Source organism: Temnothorax nylanderi, unplaced genomic scaffold (assembly GCF_030848795.1).
Source record: "Temnothorax nylanderi isolate EJ_2023f unplaced genomic scaffold, tnyl_v1.0 TNYL_tig0098_pilon, whole genome shotgun sequence".
Classification (NCBI taxonomy): domain Eukaryota; kingdom Metazoa; phylum Arthropoda; class Insecta; order Hymenoptera; family Formicidae; genus Temnothorax; species Temnothorax nylanderi.
In genome coordinates, this window is record NW_027249160.1 from 4,112 (window position 1) to 27,483 (window position 23,372).

The window sequence follows — 23,372 nt, forward strand, 5'->3', positions numbered from 1 at the left end:
TGAAATATGTAATTTGTTTTATAATTCTATAAATTCCGTGTACTAAATTCTATGATATGTCATCGACCCATATCGTTTCGCACAACAATGAGATTGCGCTCCGCGTTATCCAATCTAAAAGTGTCATATACGAATGAAAGTCAGAAGTGCTGACTTAAATTAGTAATGAGCGATTGTTGTGGCATGTTATTTAACGCGAATAATCGCCATTAATCGACACTCGTAATCGTGTCTTAAATTATTTAATTACGAAATAGCAATATGTCGACATATTCTGTATGATAAAACACACAACGTGCTATACCATACATTCGTCCGAATCGCATTACGCTTACGTATGTATTCTAACACAACTGCCTATCAGATTTTTCGGATCAATTCAAGTACGTATAATTAAAAATAATTGATTTTTTGCGATATTTCGTTTTGCAGGACTAATAAGTCTCGCGTTGTTGCAAGGCAACAGGTCGCGCATTGGTCTGAATTTAAGTTGATGCCGTGATTTCGTATTTTGCATCGATTGCAATCGGGAATGTCGTGTGCCGCGTCGGATAATCGTTATCAATTGACAACGCGGATAATTGTTATCGATTAGTGACTTAAGATCGCATCGCATTGTCTCCGTGTCCTTTTGTGATCGAGATCGAGTGTCGTGTACAAACAAGTATCGGGAGTGCCGAATTTAACAATTAATGAGTAATTCTCGTGCCATGTTATTTAACGCGCCTATGATCGCATCCTTCGACAATCATAACCGCGTAATCGTGCATGAACTTTAAATTGCCTTTGTGTATAAAAATAAGGTACCCGAGTAGGCGTCATTCGTCAGTCATAAAATATCTCCTTCGGTAATGAGTTTAGACCAAAAGTGTTTAATACTTATTTATGTATAATTAAACGTTCTTTCCGATTTTTCAATAAAGAATACCTGTTTCCATTTAGAAAAATTAAATTAGCCTTTAAATAACATTGAGATATTTTTAATGTGTTATTCATCGTTATTTATGGTTCTGAAGAAGGCCAAGTAAGGCTCGAAACGTTAACATGATTGTATATTTTTATTGAAGTTATTAAATTTATTTTCAACATCCTTTATTTGCTCAAAATTTGGCCGTTTTTGATTATTTAGTTTGTAATCTATGCTCAATGTGACTGTCTTTTGGTTATATGCTCTCAATGTGCTCTCTATGTATATATATATTTTTTTAAGTCTGTACAAGTCGTATAATAGCGCTTCCAGTTGCTTCCAGTTCTATCGCGCGCCTTTTCTACTTCTTGTCGATATAACCTTTGTTACGAGTTCTTATGAGATATATTGTTCTGTGAATCCGTAGAATATCTTTTCATCCTGTGTCAAAACCCAACAGATTCCGATAACACAATTTATGTTTTACAACTCAAAACAGTTTTTTTATTATTTTAAAATTCGAAAGTTAACCTCAAGATAGGGAATTAATTTATAATTTAAGATTTTATTTATTTTAAAAGTAATTCAGAAAGATTTTCAAAATTCTTGTAATATATATATAAGGAGTAGAAAAGAATTTTCTTTAATAACTAAAACTTGTTTGATTTAATGTCTAATCCTCTTAAGGACGTTCTCCGGTCCTTATACTAGAGAAAATCGATTTTCTTAGGATTTTCTTGAAACTGTGAATATACGTCAATTTAGGTGTGCTTTATGCGTGGTATAAATTTCAGTACCTCTTCCGGTATAAAAAATAAAGATACTGAGCCTCAAAGTTTCAAAAAAAAAATTTAATTTTAATTTTTTTTAGTTTTGGCATTTTTTCCTTATAGAACTCGACGAGAGGAGCAACTTTGGTCCTCTTGGCCAACCTTGTATCTCTTACCGTTTGGCCTGGAAAACCTTTTCATTAGTAAAAGTTGAAACTTTGAAGCTCAGTATCTTTATTTTTTATACCGGAAGAGGTACTGAAATTTATACCACGCATAAAGCACACCTAAATTAACGTATATTCACAGTTTCAAGAAAATCCTAAGAAAATCGATTTTCTCTAGTATAAGGACCGGAGAACGTCCTTAATCTGAACACGACTGTTACCCTCTTTAGGCATGTAATAAAGAATTATTAAAATTTCTTTTTTTTCGAAGTTCAATTAATAGCATCTGTTGCTACTCCTCGATCGACAGCTATTGATTGCTTTTTGGCAGCAAACAATATTTATTAACTGAATTTCGGATTTAAAAAAAAATAATTTTTTGATTGTCTGCCTTTAACAGCAATAAACAACTCTCAAATTTAATCAAGTAAGATTTCGACGATTAAATCCAAAAAATTAGAATTTAAATTTCCTCTGTTATTATCTGTTTTTCAGTTTACAATTAGATAATTAAATATTGATTCAAAGTTACGGTTCTGAATGATATTTTATTGTTATCAGTATTTGCTAACGGAGTTGCTAATATTCGACAGTTGTTAATACTCAAATAATAAACGGTATTTTATTTTTTTTAACTCTGATTGTTTCTCTCTTTTATTTATATCCAGAGGTTAAAAACGCGAACTTCTCACCACTTTCTACTATAGAAATGTATTTTTTAGAAAGGGTAACTTCTTATCCACAATAAAATATTAGGTATAACAATCGATATATTATTGACCAGTGCCAGACTGAGGCCGTTGGTCCACTATTGTCGACCAAATCAAACTATTACTCGATAACGAAAGCCTGATTATAATGACTTTTAAAATTTATACCTTCTTTAATACAATATAATAAAAAGTTTTAAATCAAATATATTAAATTTAAATAAAAAATTATTTCAAATTAAATTTAAAATTTAATTCAAAAATTTATTATTAGAATATTCGTTTGTGACAAATCTATATATATAAAAATGAATGTATGTATGTATGTATGTATGCATGTATGTCCTTTATACACTCTTGAACTATTCGACCGAATTTTTACCAAAAGTATATGAAATAGGGGTAGAATTTCCCGGGGAGTGTTATAGAGTGTATAGTTTTTCGTTACCGATTTCCTGGAAACCGGTTTTTTTAATTTTTCTAATTTTTTGAGAAATAATTGACCGAATCTCAAAGAATTATAGATCAAATTTCTACCAAAAGTATATGAAATAGGGGTAGAATTTTCCGGGGAGTGCCACTATGTGTATAGTTTTTTGTTACCGATTTTCTGGAAACCGGTTTTTCCAATTCTTCTAATTTTTCGGGAAATAATTGACCGAATCTCAAAGAATTATAGATTAAACAGGGGTAGAATTTTCCGGGGAGTGCTATAAAGTGTATAATTTTTCGTTACCGATCTTTTTGGAAGCCGGTACCAAAATTTTTTCAATTTTTCGGGAATTAATTGACCGAATCTTAAAGAATTGTATATGAAGTAGGGGTAGAATTTCTCGGGAAGTGCTATAAAGTGTACTATTTTTGTTATTGATCTTTTTGGAAACCGGTTTTTATAATTTTTCCAATTTTTTGGGAAATAATTGATTGAATTTCAAAGAATTATACATGTAGTAGGGGTAGAGGGAGAGAGAGAGAGAGGAGAGAGAGAGAGAGAGAGAGAGAGAGAGGGAGAGAGAGGGAGAGAGGAGAGAGGGAGAGAGAGAGAGAGAGGAGAGAGGGAGAGGGAGAGGAGAGGGAGAGAGGGAGAGGGAGAGGGAGAGAGGAGAGAGAGGGAGAGAGAGGGAGAGAGAGAGAGAGAGAGAGGGGGGGGGAGAGGGGAGAGAGGGAGAGGGAGAGAGAGGGGGTGGAGAGGGAGAGGAGGAGAGGGAGAGAGGGAGAGATAGAGAGGGAGAGAGAGAGAGAGAGAGGAGAGGGAGAGGGAGAGGGAGAGAGGAGGGAGAGAGGGAGAGAGGAGAGGGAGAGAGAGAGAGAGGGAGAGAGAGAGAGAGAGGAGAGAGAGAGAGAGAGAGAGAGAGAGAGAGAGAGAGAGAGAGAGAGAGAGAGAGAGAGAGAGAGAGAGAGAGAGAGAGAGAGAGAGAGAGAGAGAGAGAGAGAGACTATTTGTGTGTCTTATTACATATGTTCTCCGGGGCGAAGCCCGTGTAATCAGCTAGTACTTAATAATTGTTAATCTTTATTTATGCGTTTCAGTATCAAATTTTTAAGTATATTATTGAATATCATTTTTGTACTTTTTATTGTTTTTAGTTTTTATTTCATTTTATATTTTCTAAACATTAAAGATTAAAAATAAAGGTCATGACACTTCTCTTTTTTTAAAATAATTTTATATGTAATTGCCAACTTGAAATGTTATTAAATTATTAATAAATAGGACTGATTTTATGTCAAAAAATTATTTCTTCCTCGTTTAATATTTGAAAAAAATAATGTATTGTTTATGACATATTAAAAACGTTTCTATTTTATAGATAACGGCATATTTCGTGATTCCGATGCATCGGGTACGTTACTGGAAGTCCATGATGAATCATCTGCTACGGAAGCATCATTTAGGCGTTTATCGGACGCGGAACAAATTCTGCTGGAGAGTCTGGACATCGATCGATATAGACCCAGGCATATCGGTCGATTTCTGACGATACATAAGAGACGTCGTAAGAAGCTTATTACCAGATCCTTGAATCAGGAACCAGGTATCTTGGACGATATTTTCCACGGACTAGTGCAGGTAATTTATACACAAAAAATAAATTTTTTTTAAATTATAATACTCGTACCAAATTAAAATCATTTTCTTCCCCCCCCCCCCCCTCTATTAATATTTATAGCAATATTTTATATTACGATTTTACTTTTAATCTTTAAGTTAAGACCGCACTTGCGAGTGCTGGCAGCAGGTGATCCTATGATCGGCGGCTGCGTGGCGCATAATCTTTGTCGCGCGCTTATGATTTCGGTACGCGGAAAGTTCTACGTAACTCCAACGTGGTTAGCAATGATCCAAAAACAAAATCTGCACGATAATCAGACGGGAGGCATGAGAGAATGTACCATTCTGGCTCGAAATTCACAATTATTACTAAAGCTTAGAATATCCGGGTATCCGGATACCCCGCCCGCTCGCCCGTTACTTGTTGTATATTGAATCGGTCCAAATCCGAATACAATGAGTATGCTACGGATATCTACGTATTACACGGAGACGCATATATACAGAGTAATAAAACAAATTCTCAAATACGTGATATCCGGGTATCTGATTCTTTTTCCGAGCTCTAAGTTATTACTTCAACATTCTTTCTTAAGGTAGTCCTTTCACCTACGCACTTAGTCAAGTAACAGTCCGTCATGAGGTAATTGAAAACAAACATTGCAACATCCCAATAATTATAATAATATAAAATATGATTTTACACGCACGATTTAATCGTATTTAATTATTTACTAATTAAAAAAATATCACAATAGTGCGGTTGGACTCGATTTAGGTTAGGTCAGGCATGATCTATTCATCTAATCGCTAAGTACATGTATTATTCGTTGAAAACCTCGGCCGTGGTGATTTGCATCATTCTATCTTTCTCATTCATTAGATGTAAACAAGGATAGAATGAGTTTCAGACTCCGCCACTAAAATGCTTGCTGCGAGGAAGCTATTGATTTTTTTTACTTAAAAAAATTCCAAGATAGTCTTCGAATGTTGTTTTAACAGATGTCATAGGTTATTTTGATAAAATCTAATATTAAGTATGAAAAAATTGGAGAATGTAAAAGAAAACGAAAAAATGACTGTTTTCACTCAAAAATTCAAAATTCTTCCATTTTTTAGTACCATTTTCGTACTATAGGGGGGCTTAAATTAGAGCTGAACTAGGCTGGGGCGTTTAATACCTCACAGTGCCAGCTAAGGGTTAATAAATAATGAGCGCCGACTAAAATCTTTTTAAAATTACTCATAAGGTAGGGGAGAGTTGGATATTACCGAGCCCCTAAGAATTGAAGCGTATATCTAAGCTTAGAAATGTTTCAAAAAAACAAAATGTGCAGTTTTAGATAGGTAATTTATTTGGCTATCCATATATAATAGTAATAATCTTCAAAGTTAAACACAAACTAAAATATTAACAATTTTCCAAAAAATGAGAAAACGCGGTATTACCGAACTGGTCTGATAATATCGTGCCTATAAAAATTACTCTGGCTTCAGCCAGTGACATGAAGTAGAAGACAATAACAAAATGTTTTTTTTGCAACCTAATTTTATAGTGTTTTAGCCTATCAAATGCGTCAAATTTAATTCTGTAATGTAAATATTCTATTACTCACCTCTTATCGAAACTACCAGCAAAATTACAGTGAATAAGCAGAAAATCTTGCAGAGCGCAGTGTCTTCACATGGACGGCCGGAACGAACTGACAGCGCATTTGCGGGGGGTATTCCGTGTTAGTCTATGATATTAAGATCATTGTAGGCGCGTAATACAAATAGTTATTAAGTTAAACAGTGGCGCGGAATTGTCAACCGCGCGGTGTAATATCCAACTCTCCCCTACTCGAAATATCAAAAAATGTTTCAAATAAAAGTTTTATGGTAAAAACATCTCTATTTAACCACATTAATAAAATTTTGAAAAAAAAATTTTTTTTTAATTTTTAATCACAATTTTATTTAAAAAATTGTTTTTTAAAAATATTATTAATGTTGTTGAATAGAGGAGATTTTACTATAAAACTTTTATAAGAAACATTTTTTGATATCTCAAATATTTTTTTAGATATATCGAGAAAAGTAAAAGCCGCTCTACATATGAGTGGTGGTTTCACCCCTTAAAATCGTTTTTAGGCAGCAACAAAAAATTTCTAAATTCATCTTTTTACCCCTCCTACATATGTGGGAAGTTTTATTAAAATCAGAATTTTCGAGTTCGTGAGATCCCCTTGTTAGAATCATTATCTTGACTATTTTATATAATATTAAAATTAATGTATTAAGGTCAAGGTCATATCTTCTATCTACTTCTTATATACTCTCAATGTAGTTTAAAAATTACTGAACTTTAACTTAAAATATCTCATTGTCAGAAACTACGAGAGACTGTCGCGAATTGTTAAAGCAAAATTACTCAGGAATGAGCCCTTTACACATTTATGAATCATACGTAACACAACACTTTCGAGAAACAATTAATATAAATAAATAAATAATTCTATAATGGAGAAAGAATATTTAATGAAGACTACCCTATATATTTGGATTACAATAAATAAAAATTGAAAAGTTCTTGAATTTATAAATTACAAATTTTTTTATCAGAATAAGATGACATTTGTTAATCGTTATGTTCTTTTGCTAAATTCACATTTTTATTCTTTTTACTAATAATACTTCATATCATGCTTATATTACCATATTTCATTTATATGTATTACAGTGCGTGTTACAAAGAGTTGGAAACTGGAGATTTAATGCTTTCACTTTGGAAACAGTCACAGGTGGTAAGTATATGTGAAATTGGGACGATCCCGTTTACCTATAAAACGATTGCCAACAGTATTGTTTGCACATACGATTATATTGCATACAAACATATTGCATACACAACTATATTGTACACATAAAATACTAAAACATTATAACACTTTCATACGCATATCATGATCGCGACTACATTAATAATTAAATAATTATTTATTTATTATATTTTATATTTATAGTTTAAGCTTTTTCGCCCGCGCTTCGTGCGGGCTCAAAAGCTCTTCCTTCTTTTCCCCGAATAGTAATATTTACCACCAAAAAAAATTTTTTTTTTCAAAAAAGGGACCTTTTTTAGACAATTTTGTATGAGGGCCCTTTGTCCCCGGGCTCAGACCCCTTCCCAAAACCCTCTACGGTCTAAGTTAGAGTATCATGAGATAATATACTAAATTTGGTTGTTCTAATTTGAAAACTGTGAGAGTAGAATAATAATATCACAAATTAAATTGATCATCAAATTCTAAACGCAACTGATGCTAATAAACATTCTTTCCCAGCAGACCTTTTTCCCTCACTTTGACCCCTTCCCAAAACCCTCTACGGCTAATTTATTAGACAGTATAATAGACGATGTTTTTTCCCCGAATAGTAATATTTACGCCCAAAAAAATTTTTTTTGAAAAAAGGGACCTTTTTCAGACAATTTTGTATGAAGGTCCTTTTTTTATTTTTTTTTATTTTTATTTTTATTTTCTTATATTAATTTATTCTTCATCGACACCATCCCCGAAAAATTAGACAAATTTTGGTACCGGTTTCCAGAAAATCGGTCCATTAATGAATGAGTAGTTCGCGATCAGACAGACAGACATTAGAAAAATTTTCGAACCGGTTTTCCAAAAAATCGGTAATGATGCGGTTCTCAAAATACGTCTACGGTCTAAGTTAGAGTATCATGAGATAGTATACCAAATTTGGTTGTTCTAATTTGAAAACTGTAGATTTGCATAGCGGACAAACATACAAACATACATACATTTATTTTTATATATATAGAGAAGAGATATATATATAGATAATCGAATAAGAATAAAAGCCATTTTCAATACGAGCTTAGATTTTTTACAGCTCAATATTAATTTAACACAGTAATTAACACAGTTATTGTTGGAACAATCTCTACCCGTCATTAATTCAATTCAATTTAACCTTGTTCCAACAATTCAGTTAACATTGTTCCAACAATAACTGTGTTTCAAGTCCGTCTGTGATCGGCGCGCAGTTTAATAAGTTGGAATATATACGTATATACATACAGGGTGAGGAAAAAGTCTGGAACCGGTGAAATATTTCGAAAACAAGACATTTTAGGAAAAAATGTTTTATACATAAGTTATACGGCTTCAACAAATGCATCAAACGGTGGTACTTATTTGACCTTGAGCGTAAGTATGGAGGAGCTTTCAAGGTCAACTTTAAAATTTTAAATGGAAACCCCCACTTTTTATTTAATATTCTTGTAGCTAACATCAAGAGCTTTTTAAAACACTATCAATAAACTTCTTTCGGTTGAGTACTTTTCGAGATATGAGTTGACAAAGTTCAAGTACCGCCGGCATTAGCATTAGCCAAGTTGTACCGCGTGGAGGTTGCACAGTCGGATTTACATCTCATTGTGTGTGTGTGTGTTATCAACATATCAACGGTTATTAAACTACAAAAGCTTGAAAGAGAAAGAGCCCCTGAGCGTGGAGTTCAGCTGCTTATCGCCAGAGATGCCGACGCTTGCTAGCGTATCCCTATTAACAGCGTGTTGCCGGCGCTTGCTAGCGTGAGTTTATGGGGCTTTTTAAAAGACCATGTTTATAAAACAAAACCTGCGAGCGTCGAAGAATTGAGAAGCAGAGAATAACTGATGAAATGAGTTTAATAACCGTTTTGATATGTTGATATGTGATATGTGCGCGCGCGCGCGCGCGCACACACACACACACACACACACACACACACACACACACACACACACACACACAATAAGGTGTAAATCCGACCGTGCAATCTCCACGCGGTACACCTTGGCTAATGCAATGCTGGTGGTACTTGAACTTTGTCAACATATCTCGAAAAGTACTCAACCGAAAGAAGTTTATTGACAGTGTTTTGAAAAGCTCTCGATGTCAGCTACAAGAATATTAAATAAAAAGTGGGGGTTTCCATTTAAAATTTTAAAGTTGACCTTGAAAGCTCCTCCATACTTACGCTCAAGGTCAAATAAGTACCACCGTTTGATACATTTAGCATTTGTTGAAGCTCTACAACTTATGTATAAAACATTTTTTCCTAAAATGTCTTCACCGGTTCCAGACTTTTTCCTCACCCTGTATATTATAAATAATACATATACACGGAAATTAATATTGAGCTGCATGCCAAAAATCTAAGCTCGGACCGAAAATGGCTTTTATTCTTATTCGATTGTATATCATAGCGATCTTGTTTTCTCTTATTATTTATAGTTTATATTTTATATTTATATAATAATAAGAGAAATAGGACCGTTACGATATACAATCAAATTAGAATCAAAAGCCATACGACATACGATCCAAGCTTAGATCTTTGACAGCCTTATATTAGTTTCTGTGTATATATATATATGTATATATATATATATATATATATATATATATATATATATTAGGGTGGGCCTTATTTTTCGACTTTTAAATTTATTCTGCGGCACCCCCCAGAATGTTTTCAATTCGCAAAAAAATAATCCCTGCCAAAGCTCAGCTCGATCGGATAACGAAAACCCGTGCCCCCGGATTTTTAAACATTTGAGTTCTCTCGTATTAAACTGTTTATTCCATTAACATTGGTTTTTAAAGCGTATTTTCCACAAAAATCCGGCCTAAAGCACTTTTCATTTTTTAACATGTGTGTCTTGCTTTTCTGCATCGTTTGAGACCTTATACGTCTCATTTAAACAATTAGGTAAATTGTTAATAACTAAAAAATAAAAATAAATAGTTATTGCATATATTGCTTGATCAGATGGAAAAAATTATGTATGGGCTACAAAAGTTATAGTAGTATGTTTAGAGCCAAAAGAAGAACAAAAATTAAAAGATTTCATGTTTTTATTAAAAACAATCAATTTTTTGTGGCTAACGTTACCTAATAATATTTATTGCAATAATAAGGTTTTTTTTGTCGAATCAGAGAAGCGGCGGCGGTAATCTTTTACAACTCGTAATAAATACTGTTTTTTATCTTCGTTTCTAGTAATTAATTTACTGTAATCCTCCATTAACTTAACGCCTCTTTCCGCTGTATCGTTAATAACTTTTAATTTGGATACAATTTGAAAACCTTTTTTAAAAGTGTCGTTTTCTGACCAGGTTGACGGGTCAGTCTGCATAAAATCCCGACTAATATTAAATCTGTCGAAAAAATCAGCTGTTTTTGCAGTTACGAAATGTTCAATATCTGTTTCTAGCACTTCAGGAATATTGTGTGCTTTTATAACTACGCGCTTAACACTTTCATTTGTCGATATTTTTTCTGGATTGATAGCTTCAATCATCTATTACTTTTTCGTATCTGCGGATACTTTCTGATCAAAGAACGCAAGCGCAACAGCTTCAGGACTTAAGTATAAATATTATTAGGTAACGTTAGCCACAAAAAATTGATTGTTTTTAATAAAAACATGAAATCTTTTAATTTTTGTTCTTCTTTTGGCTCTGAACATACTACTATAACTTTTGTAGCCCATACATAATTTTTTCCAGCTGATCAAGCAATAAATGCAATAACTATTTATTTTTATTTTTTAGTTATTAACAATTTACCTAATTGTTTAAATGAGACGTATAAGGTCTCAAACGATGCAGAAAAGCAAGACACACATGTTAAAAAAAGAAAAGTCCTTTAGGTCGGATTTTTGTGGAAAATACGCTTTAAAAACCAATGTTAATGGAATAAACAGTTTAATACAAGAGAACTCAAATGTTTAAAAATTCGGGGCACGGGTTTCCGTTATCCGATCGAGCTGAGCTTTGGCAGGGATTATTTTTTTGCGAATTGGAAACATTCTGGGGGGTGCCGCAAAAAAAATTAAAAAAAAAATTTTTTGTCGAGTAAATATAAGGACCACCCTAATATATATACATATATTTTTCCAACTTATTTAACTGCGCGCCGATTATTTGTCGGACTTGAAACACAGTTATTGTTGGAATTAAAACCCGTCCCTCCCCGGAATTAAATCGACTCGATTTAATTATCTAAAAACTGTAAAGAATTTATTGCGAAAAATATTACCTCAGCCAGGATTCGAACCTGAAACCTCCCTCATTCCGTGAAGGGTGTCGTACCAATTCGACTACCGAGACATGTGGTAATATTTATCGCAATAACCGGTTTTAATTTGCACTTACTAAACTCAATGCTACCCATATTTTCTGCCAGCATTGTCTCTTTCGACTTTGTAACATTTATTTATCTATAAGGGCCGGTTGTTCCAACCTGTTGGTAAGCTATAACTAATAGTTAAATCATATGTCTATCTTTGTCTAATGTAAAGGATAAACAAAGACATATATGTATATGACTTAACTATTAGTTAGTTACCAACAGGTTGGAACAAACGGCTTTAAGACTTTTTCAGTTCTTAGAAAAAAACTTCTGTTGTTTGTCATATTTGACGTGCTTCCCGAGTCAACTATCCAGGTATCTTCCTCACATATACATCTCACTTGTAGGAAGTGCAATCTTTTTAGCATCTTTATTCTTGTCTTGCTTCTTGTTCTTGAAATAACAATCTTTTTCCATATGATTGTTCTTCTTACATTACACCCCCTTTTGCTAGAATTATCTTCTTCATTACAATATTTTACAATATGTTCATTTTTATTGCATTTAAAACAACGTACTTGCTTCTTATCTTTTGATGTAAGCTTTTTTGCAGAACTTCACCAAGTGACCAATTTAATTTATTACATTTGTTGCATTTCTTTTGAATTACCTTGAAAGCCACAGCATTCTCTTCTTCCTTCGGATGAAACCGTAACTCTTCTCCGATGAATCTCGCTGTCAGATTTCACTGGTCAACAACGAAAATACTTTGGAAACGAAATCAGTTAATCTTTACTAATTTGGGATCGCTAAATCCAAATATGTTAGTGAAAATTTTTAATTAGCTCTAGATTCGATAATATAAAGGATTGAAATCTCCAAAAACCACTTTTTTGTCTATTTTTGGTCAACTGTAACTTTTCAATGTGAAACATGATAAGTGATTCGAAAACGTCTCAAAAGTAAGGTTATATCTTTTACTATACCAAGAAAAAATTCAAATTTTTGCCAATATAATATTTGCATTCCTGGAATAATTTTTAACTTTATTAGCAGAGGTTTGTGTATACTTGTAGATTCAAATATGAGTAAAATACACAAAGGGATAAAACGTAATCGTTAATTTGTATTTAAATAATTGCCATATATAATGTTATGTTTAATTTCCAGGTCGTTCGCTGCCAGTATTATGTGTCCATCTCTTCCATTGGTATGGACTTTTTCAACACTTTAGCTTGGATGTCGTAACAGTGTGGAAGCTATTCAGTAAGCATATACTTTCAAATTTTTTAAGTTCGGAAATTTTTTAATTTTTTCTGTAATTTTTGTGCTAATTAATTTGGAAGAAGCATATACGATAAATAAAAAGTGTATAAAAGTATTATGCGTTTATGAAGATACAACACAAAATCGTAAACGTCATCATCACATATTTTCATATTTTTCAGTCGATTTTTTATTATGTTTTTGCATTTTATTGACAGATTTATTTTGTTAACAAACTTGTTATATATTTTAGTATTCATATAATCGCGAATAGAACGTATGATATTTATAGTATGATATATTTCATATATCATATTTCGAAAAGTCAAATAATATTCAAATATGAATCAAATACAAAATAAATGTCTGTTTATGATTATCAAATGTAAACATTAAAATATTCAAAATAAGAATTTTGTTTGTTTTATATACTGAGTGTTTCAAAAAATATGGGACAAACTAGGGAATGGTAGGTCTCATTTAAAATCTCAATTTTTGTTAAGAAACCCGTGTCCTCTGACACATCCTTAAGGAATTACGCGACCTTGTCCAATCACCTAAATGGTGTACATCACTCGACACTAGAAAGGAGATAATTGAAAGGATCATGAAAGCTTTTGATCAAATCAAGAACAATATTGAAGTGTCCGGTAAATATTTACCCTTACGAACCCCCCTCAATGACCTTCTCCTTTACATATGTTGCAAAGAGCACTCTCCTGAATAACTTTTAGAAGGTTTTAGCCATCGCTCATTGTTTATTAAAAAGTTATGAACAAATATAACTGAGAAATAGTTTGTGTCAGTACTAAAGAAAGTATTTTGCTGATATGTGTGTATAGACAGTACACATGTAGGAGGGGCGGTAGCAGACAGGGGTGGATAGGGGTGGACCTTGTTTCGCCTGAAAAGTTGAAAACCCGAACCGTACAATGATAGACCTTTCGTCCTGTAAGCAGAGGTGAGGTGGAATGGGATGGGGTGAACCTCGCTTCGCGTGGATGGTTCTCTAGACAGCATTGTACTTTTCACGCAAAGCGAGATTCACCTCATCCCACCCCACCCCTGCTTATAGGGCGAAACGAGGTATATCATTATACAATTCGGGTTTTCAACTTTCCACGCGAACCCCCACCAACCCCTGCTTGCGGCGGAGGAGCGGTAGCTTCTCTCCCGCCTATATGAGTACAGTCTATACACATATATCAGCAAATTACTTCCCTTATCACTGACACTATTATATTTCTTAAACTTTTTTGTTCATAACTTTTTAATAAACAACAAGCGACGGCTAAAACCTTCTGAAGGTTACTCAGGAGGGTACCTCTATAATAAAATGTATATGTGAAGGAGAATTAGGTCATTGAGAGGGGGTTTATAAGGGTATAAAATATTTACCAGATGTTCCAATCAGTAAGAAAATTCAATGCTACAGATATGATAAATATAATTAAGTGCAAGGCAGGCACTTTGAGTATCTCCTGTAATAAAATACGTAAATAAAAGTTAAAGAAACCAACAAAAAAATTAAAGAACGTGTAAACTATTATTGTTAGACGTCAATGCTATCGTGCGAGTTGCCTACATAACAGGCGATCCGAATGAGGACGCGCAGCTCCTGAAGAACGCGTCGGAGGACACAGGTTCCTGAACAAAAATTGATTCTTTCGTTGATATCTAGCAACCCCTAAAGTTTATCCTATACCTTTTGAAACACTGTATATACAGGGTTTGGCAAAAGTATGGCAAATAAATTTTACAAAAACGTACTATACATTTTCGAAAAAATGTTTTAGATGTTGTAGGCTTTCAAGTAACGCATTACGTAGCAATATTAGTATGACTTTGAAGAGTGTTGCCAAAGTTACGTAAAGATCACCCTGAAATTTTTTAATGAAAACTCCAATTTTTTATTACATATTCTTGTAGCTTATCTCGAAAGCTTTTCCAAACACTATAACGAAGTATTTTTTTATTAAATACTTTTCAAGTTATGGAGCTTGAAAGTTACAGTATCGCTGGCATCAGCATTATACAAGGTATATCGCAAGGAGGTTGCACGGTCGGATTTACACCTCTGTGCGTGCGTGCGTGTGCGTGTACATACATATATGTGTGTTTGAAAGTGTGGGTGTGGATGTGTGGTGATTGGTTGCGGAACAAATAAAGACTGAGGACGGTCACTCCTTCTCTTTTTAATGACTAAAAATCCTCTGCTCCGCGTGTGTAACTTCTCCCCCCCCCCCCCCGAAAATGCATAATTTTCGTTAAATTTAAGGGTTGCCATACTTTTACCAAACCCTGTACATATAAGTATATTTGTACTGTTAGTTATAAGTGCGACTCCTCGCAATCCGTTAGACGATCGCCGTATCATACAACATGTTCCACAAAGTCTTTCAGAAGATTTGACCTGCGTTCTATGTTTTACTCTATAGCGACAATGTGTTCTGACCGATCAGTTATAAAACGATAAATTGGTGGACCTGCTTATCATATCTTATGTTATTCCTTGCAAGTTTTGGGACCATTTGCTCTGGTCAAGAATGACAGAACTGTAGGGCACGCGGCGGAACATAATAAATGCGGTGTGTGATTGGTTGATGGTGATGACTGATCTCGGTAATGACTCGAGATGGAGTGTGAGTGCGGGAGAGTGTAAGTGTGAGTCGTGAAAGCGGGCGAGGGAGAGTTGTATTAGACTGCGAGTAATAAAGAGCTAACGGGGGATATAATAGAGTACTCTGGATTCTTACACTGTCGCGCCTGACGCTCACGAAGACATAGAAATACTACAATATTAAATGTGCATATAGATCTTTTGGCCACGTTTAAATGTTTCGGGATATATAAAGATACTGTGCAGCAGCTCATTACTAAAACGTGGCTGATAAGAGGAGGACAGTGGACGTCGACCAAAATTGCAACTACATTCCAGTTCTATGATAATTAATTGTGATATCAGGTATTACTTTACAGTTACTAAATGCCGAGACTAATCGGGATACACAAAAAATCTGTACTTCTTTTTCTATCGGTCTCTATATACAGTCCCGATTAGATTAATCAAGATAGAAATCGAACCAAAAACGCCTGGATATAAAAAATACTCTATCCTTTTATATCGATTGTTAATAGCATCTCTGCTTGATTACTCGCATTGAATGTATTGAATAGTACAAAACGGTAAATTTTTATACTCATTTGCATAGATCAGCAAAATTCAAGTTTTCCTAAAATTTTCCCAATATTGAGATGGCCCAATAACTGGCGCGTCCCGAAATGTACTGACTATAAAGATTGTAATGAATTTATGCAGTTTTATTTAGGAGCTGTCAGTCATATATCTGAAATAAACCTAAAAATAAGGCAAATTTAAACATTTATTTTCTAAATCTAGTAAACTATATTAAAAAATAATAATAATTAACTCATTTATAGGAAATTATAAAGAATCAAATCCAGAAGTTCGTACGATAACACAATTTAGTATACATACATTTACAAAATATGGTCATGTAATACAATATTTCTCTACTTTTTTTAACTTTTTATTTTAAATATTTTATTTGAAATATTTTGTTCTAAATATTCTTTAGTTGATACTAGTTTTGATCTTTATTAAAATCCTTCTCAGTCAAATATAAACTGCTTGACTGAAACTAGAATTCATATATCAATATCATTGATTGTGACAAGAACATTAGGAAAAAAGTAAAAATTAATATAAATTGAAGAATATTTGAAATATATAGGGTAAGTCGGGAAAAGATGCCAATAGGTCAAAGATGCCACTTTGTTAATATTTCATTTATTATCCGATAGATGGTAATATTTTCTAGTCGTTAACGTGAGATTTTTCATACAATGAGTAACATCACATGCAGGCTTCTCCAATTTTATCGTGTTAAATCCGAAAAATCTGAGAAGATCTGTTCAAATCAAGTGGTGAATAGGCTTCTTATAATAGTGTACACTTTTTTTAAGATTATTCGTTAATTTCTTTTCATTGAAAGTGGATTTATTTAACATATTCTTTTGAAACCATATGAAATGGCTGTCTATTGACCCGAATAGCCATTTCTTCTATGATGTCAATGTGTAAAGAATCAGAGGTAGTATCTTCTCCTCATCGTCATTGGAGTAAAATGCCACTTTAGGAAAAACATCATTAATGTGACAGACTATTTACATGAATACTGACGTACAATTTTTGTATTCTTATATTAGACTAGCTTGATACCCGTGCTTCGCTACAGCAATACATATTTTACCCCTTTTCACTCCCTTAGAGGTCGAGTTTCTAAAAATTTCTTCTTAGTGGGTGCTCACGTCATGGAAGGAATGTACTCCTCGAATTTCATGTTTCTAGGTTTAGGGATTTGGGCTGGACGTTGATGAGTCAGTCAGTCAGGACATTTGTTTTTATATATATAGATTTTAGTTTTTTTAAATATCGTGAATGCTACAATATTCCGATAAATGTATATCTAAAACAAAAGTATTAATTTTTTTGAAATTGTGTTTACTAATTATTAATCGTTAAACAAGTTTATTATTTAAAATAAATAACTATATTTTTGTATACGTATTACACTTCATTTATTGAGTGCTGAATGTCTCTCACAGTATCAGTATCTTCCTCCATTACCCCTGAATAAGATGCCACCTGTAGATAGAAGCATAAGGGTAAAATACCAGTTTTGCAGGGAAACATATAATCAAATTACAATATTTTAGTGATAAATTTTAGGGTGGCTATTTTCAGCACTGCTATGTGAAAGCTTAAGTATCATTTTGTAAGAATTCCGAAGTGGTTGTGACTATTGGTTTCTTTATATTTCTTTATTATTTCTTAACTATGGCATCTTTCCCCGACTTACCCTAAATTCAATTACAAATTTATTATAAGAACAAATAAAAAATATTGTATAATTACATTATTGCAAGAATAGCTTATAAACTCATATTGGCCCAGATTTGATTTATTTTAGATTTCTTATAAATAAGTTAATAATTATTTATTCTATTTATTTATTCTACATTAATTTATAATGTAAAACAGTAATGGGCACAAAAGAATTTGCTTGATAGCAGGTAGTGTTGTTAAAAATTAAAAAGTTGATAAAGTAAGCATAATAATAAATAAATTTTTTATAGTATTTTAAAGTTTGTTGGAAATCTTTCTGTTATAAATGGGATTTTGCTGCTAAATCTTTTCAAGAAGTAGGCGGATAGCTCATCTTATTTAAAATAAAATTTTTTTAGTTTTTAAAATAAATGTATATTTCTTCTTATTATATAACTCAATTCTTCTTATTATTTTGCATGTTTATTAATTTGATTATGAAATCATCAAAAATAATTATTTTAGTCGAGCTAAGACAAAGAAACGTACGCGAATAATATTATTAGGCTACCAAATCCAGTCCTAACCGAATTGGTGTTTCCTCTAAATTGTATATCATAGCGGTCGTGTTTCACTTATTATTATAATTATTTTGAGATATATTTCGCGTTTTAGTCCAATGTTCTAATAAAAGTATGAAATACTTTATAAAGCGTTCATTTTCTGATGATTTTACCTAAATACTTCATATTTAGATTAATAAAAGAAAAATTAAAATTGACATAAAAAATGCATAATGTATGTTGTATTTACAGAATAAATGTAACTGCTTATTGCATTGTGTACGTTGATACAATTAGGTGCAAAAAATTATAAATGTATCCCTTTTATTTCATTATATTCCATTTATCTGACGAAAAATCTGTACAAAATATTTCATAGCTGTACTTAATAATTTCCGAGAAAACAAGTTAATGCTTTGCGTAGATAATTCTAGGTATTTGATGTTTTTTTGACATATCTTATCAAGTAATGTAATCATGTTTTTTTTTAGAGAAAGAGGGAGAGGGATGGGAAAAGAAAGAGGAAGAGAGATTTATATTATTTTGATTTTATTATACATATAGAAAGATATAGGAGAAATAAAATAGTATAGAATATAAAAAATAAGAAAGGGCGGCAGTGTGGTATAGTGGTAGAGCGCCAGACTCGTAATCTGAGGAACCAGTTTCGAGTCCACTAGAGCCATGGAATGTTTTTCCGAAAGCTGCGCCCCTCCGTGCAAGATTAGGCCCCTTGTGCGGAGCAAACTGGGCTCCGTCTTTCGAAAAGAGACGTTAAGCAGTTGGTCCAAAGGGTTAAGTGAGAGGAGAAAGAGGAGGTACTAGATTGTGAACCCTACGGGGATATGCAATAAATTATTACTTTCAATAAAAAATAAGAAAATAAAAATAAATAAAAATTTTTTAAAAATTGTCAATCTGAATATCATGATCAAATAATTCATGTATATATTTAATTGAAGCTTTTATCGAGGAGGGTTATCACAGTACAAATCCTTACCACAACAGTATACATGCTACGGATGTCACTCAGGCAATGCATTGCTTCCTTCAAGAAAAAAAGGTAACTATATATTTATTTTGCAGTTTTATAGATAAATGTAGAATTTTCAATTATTTAGACGGCATGTAATAACTTTATTTTCTCAGCGAAAAAGAATGACCGAGTTATAAATTTGCAGATTAAAACGCATCTAACGAATTTAGAAATTATGGCTTCTTTGATAGCGGCTGTAACGCATGATTTAGATCATCCGGGTGTCAATCAACCGTTTTTGGTCGCAACGAGTAATCATTTAGCTGCGCTTTATCAGGTAGGAACATCTCTGTTAAATTATTGATTAAATAATTGAAAAATTAAACATGATAATCGAATAACTTTCATTATATTACAACCATTTTGTTATTTATTTGAATATATTCAGTTATATGTATTATTGAATGCACAAATTATAAAGATTAAGAAAAGACTTTAACATTGCCGAATAGATCAAAAATACATCAATTAGATCTTTTTTAAATATCTCATAAAATACAAGTTTGTGTGTGTGTATATAGCAGGGTTGGGAAGTAACGCGTTACCGTTACAAGTTACTTTTTTCCAGTAACAATTTGCGGTAACGGCGTTATTTCTCTCGGTAATAACTGTAACGGTAACGCAGTTACATTTTTTGGGTAACGAATCGAACAGTTACTTTAATCGTTACTTTAAACCGAGTCTACAAGATCTATTAAATATCAGGATCGAAAGAAAGTCCCCCAATGAGCGATAAAGTACCCGATAATAATGATGATTTTTTGCTTTTAACTGAGAAACAAAGCCGTTTTGACCCGAACTAGAGGAATTTCAACAATTGTTAAAATCTAAACTTTGTAATGTCGAAATGACTATCCAAATATTAAAAAACTTTATTAAATGCAACACACTACTTCCAAGTAGTGCTTCGGTAGAGCGCTTATTCAGCGTTGGAAGTTCCGTATTAACACAACAAAGAAGATGTCTTCACGACAATACGATGAAGCATCTATTAAAGGTTATTAATAAAGCTGATCTACGATCAGTACCTAAAAGTTAATAAAGAATTTTGGTCAAATAACGAGTTTGTTTTTATTTAACAAAAACCATTAAAATCGTAACTTTTTATCTTTAACTTATCTTTCATAAATAGATATATGGTTGGACTTGTTAAAGGACTCCGCACAGTTCTTATGGAAATTGGATTTCGGTGAAATTGGCTGAAACTTTGGAAGTGGATAGTTTATATGATGCTGATCAAAGGTCACAATGAGCAAGATTCACAATAATCTGCAATCGTTTAAGCGCTATGAGCGTTCAAAAGTCAAAATAAGATGTTATTTCAGTATACTATTTCAAACTATAGATTTAGTTTTCAACCTATGTTTACTAATTGTCACATTTTTTTACTCACAAGGGGAGGACTGGGAAACGGATTTTAACTAAACTTATTCCTGTAATAGTCCTTCACTAGTAGTAAAACATAGTGAAGCACTAGCGCGCAACGCTCAGCCGTTTTCGAGAAACACGCTCTTGAAAAATAGGCGACAAAGTATATACCGGTTCGCGAGCGCAGATTTTTGTCGAAGCGGCGTAGCAAGGCAACTAAGAGCTTGACCAGTTAAATTTAAACACAATTTCTTTATTTAAATAAATTTAATAATTCTATAACAAAAAATAAAAAATAAAATAAAAGGAAACGCTTACCTTATCTATAAAAAATGTTTGTAATTAACTTTCATATTATAATAACTATTATTATCGAATAATAGTTATTACTCGCTGCTTGAAATGTTATAAATGAAGGTAATGATTAAATTGCAGCACGTTTGAAATAATAAAACACGTACGTTACTCTTTTTAATATTATTAAATAAATGGACAAGAACAAAAACGTATAAATATATATATGTGATGTTATTACATAGAATCGTTTCTTTCTGGAAGACTTTTAATCAAACTTATTCATTATCATCACTTTCGATGCACTGTGGAGATTATTGACAATTTCTTATATGATACGTGTTTTATTATTCACATTCGTACACACGTGTATGCAGAACGAAATCTATAAGGGAAGTAATTTGCTAATATGTGTGTATAGATACAGTACTCATGTAGGCGGGGGAAGGGCTACCCTCTTTCGCAGGCAGGGGTGGGTGGAGATGGACCTCGGTTCGCGTGGAAAGTTGAAAACCCCAACCGTACAATGATAGATCTCGTTTCGCCTTATAAGCAAGGGTGGAGTGGGGTGGGATGGATCTCGATTTGCGTTGAAAGTACAATGCTGTCCAGAGAACCATCCACGCGAAGCGAGATCCACCTTACCCCACCCCTGCTTACAAAGCGAAATGAGGTCTTCACACATATTAGCAAATTACTTCCCTTAGCACTGACACAAACTGTCATATTTTTTAAACTTTGTTGTTAATAACTTTTTAATAAACAACAAGCGACGTTTAAAACCTTTATATATATATATATATATATATATATATATATATATATATATTAGGGTAGTCCTTATATTTTTCGACTTTTAAATTTATTCTGCGGCACCCCCCAAAATGTTTTCAATTCGCAAAAAAATAATCCCTGCCAAAGCTCAGCTCGATCGGATAACGGAAACCCGTGCCCCCGGATTTTTAAACATTTGAGTTCTCTTGTATTAAACTGTTTATTCCATCAACGTTGGTTTTTAAAGCGTATTTTCCACAAAAATCGGCCTAAAGCACTTTTCTTTTTTTAACATGTGTGTCTTGCTTTTCTGCATCGTTTGAGACCTTATACGTCTCATTTAAACAATTAAGTAAATTTTTAATAACTAAAAAATAAAAATAAATAGTTATTGCATATATTGCTTGATCAGCTGGAAAAAATTATGTATGAGCTACAAAAGTTATAATAGTATGTTTAGAGCCAAAAGAAGAACAAAAATTAAAAGATTTTATGTCTTTATTAAAAACAATCAATTTTTTGTGGCTAACGTTACCTAATAATATTTATTGCAATAATAAGGTTTCCTTTGTCGAATCAGGGAAGCGGCGACGGTAATCTTTTACAACTTGTAATAAATACTGTTTTTGATCTTTGTTTCTAGTAATTAATTTACTGTAATCCTCCATTAACTTAACGCCTCTTTCCGCTGTATCGTTAACAACTTTTAATTTGGATACAATTTGAAAACCTTTTTTAAAAGTGTCGTTTTCTGACCAGGTTGACGGGTCAGTCTGCATAAAATCCCGACTAATATTAAATCTGTCGAAAAAATCAGCTGTTTTCGCAGTTACGAAATGTTCAATATCTTTTTCTAGCACTTCAGGAATATTGTGTGCTTTTATAACTACGCGCTTAACACTTTCATTTGTCGATATTTTTTCTGGATTGATAGCTTCAATCATCTATTACTTTTTCGTATCTGCGGATACTTTCTGATCAAAGAACGTAAGCGCAACAGCTTCAGGACTTAAGTATAAATATTATTAGGTAACGTTAGCCACAAAAAATTGATTGTTTTTAATAAAACCATGAAATCTTTTAATTTTTGTTCTTCTTTTGGCTCTAAACATACTACTATAACTTTTGTAGCCCATACATAATTTTTTCCAGCTGATCAAGCAATAAATGCAATAACTATTTATTTTTATTTTTTAGTTATTAACAATTTACCTAATTGTTTAAATGAGACGTATAAGGTCTCAAACGATGCAGAAAAGCAAGACACACATGTTAAAAAAAGAAAAGTCCTTTAGGTCGGATTTTTGTGGAAAATACGCTTTAAAAACCAATGTTAATGGAATAAACAGTTTAATACAAGAGAACTCAAATGTTTAAAAATTCGGGGGCACGGGTTTTTCCGTTATTCGATCGAGCTGAGCTTTGGCAGGGATTATTTTTTTGTGAATTGGAAACATTCTGGGGGGTGCCGCAAAAAATTTTTTTAAAAA

At 32.7% G+C, this 23,372-nt stretch overlaps 1 protein-coding gene across 1 annotated transcript in view; it reads left to right on the top strand.

Annotated features, from left to right (window-relative positions):
- Positions 1 to 4,346: 4,346 nt before the first annotated feature.
- Positions 4,347 to 23,372, top strand: part of LOC139775404 (uncharacterized) — a gene marked incomplete at its 5' end in the record, with an annotated part of 41,573 nt that continues 22,547 nt past the window's right edge. Inside the window, 5 exons of the mRNA XM_071711334.1 lie at positions 4,347 to 4,625; positions 7,330 to 7,393; positions 12,903 to 12,998; positions 19,373 to 19,473; positions 19,592 to 19,723. Of these exons, the coding sequence (XP_071567435.1) occupies positions 4,347 to 4,625; positions 7,330 to 7,393; positions 12,903 to 12,998; positions 19,373 to 19,473; positions 19,592 to 19,723 (672 nt within the window). The remainder of the gene's footprint in view (positions 4,626 to 7,329; positions 7,394 to 12,902; positions 12,999 to 19,372; positions 19,474 to 19,591; positions 19,724 to 23,372) is intronic.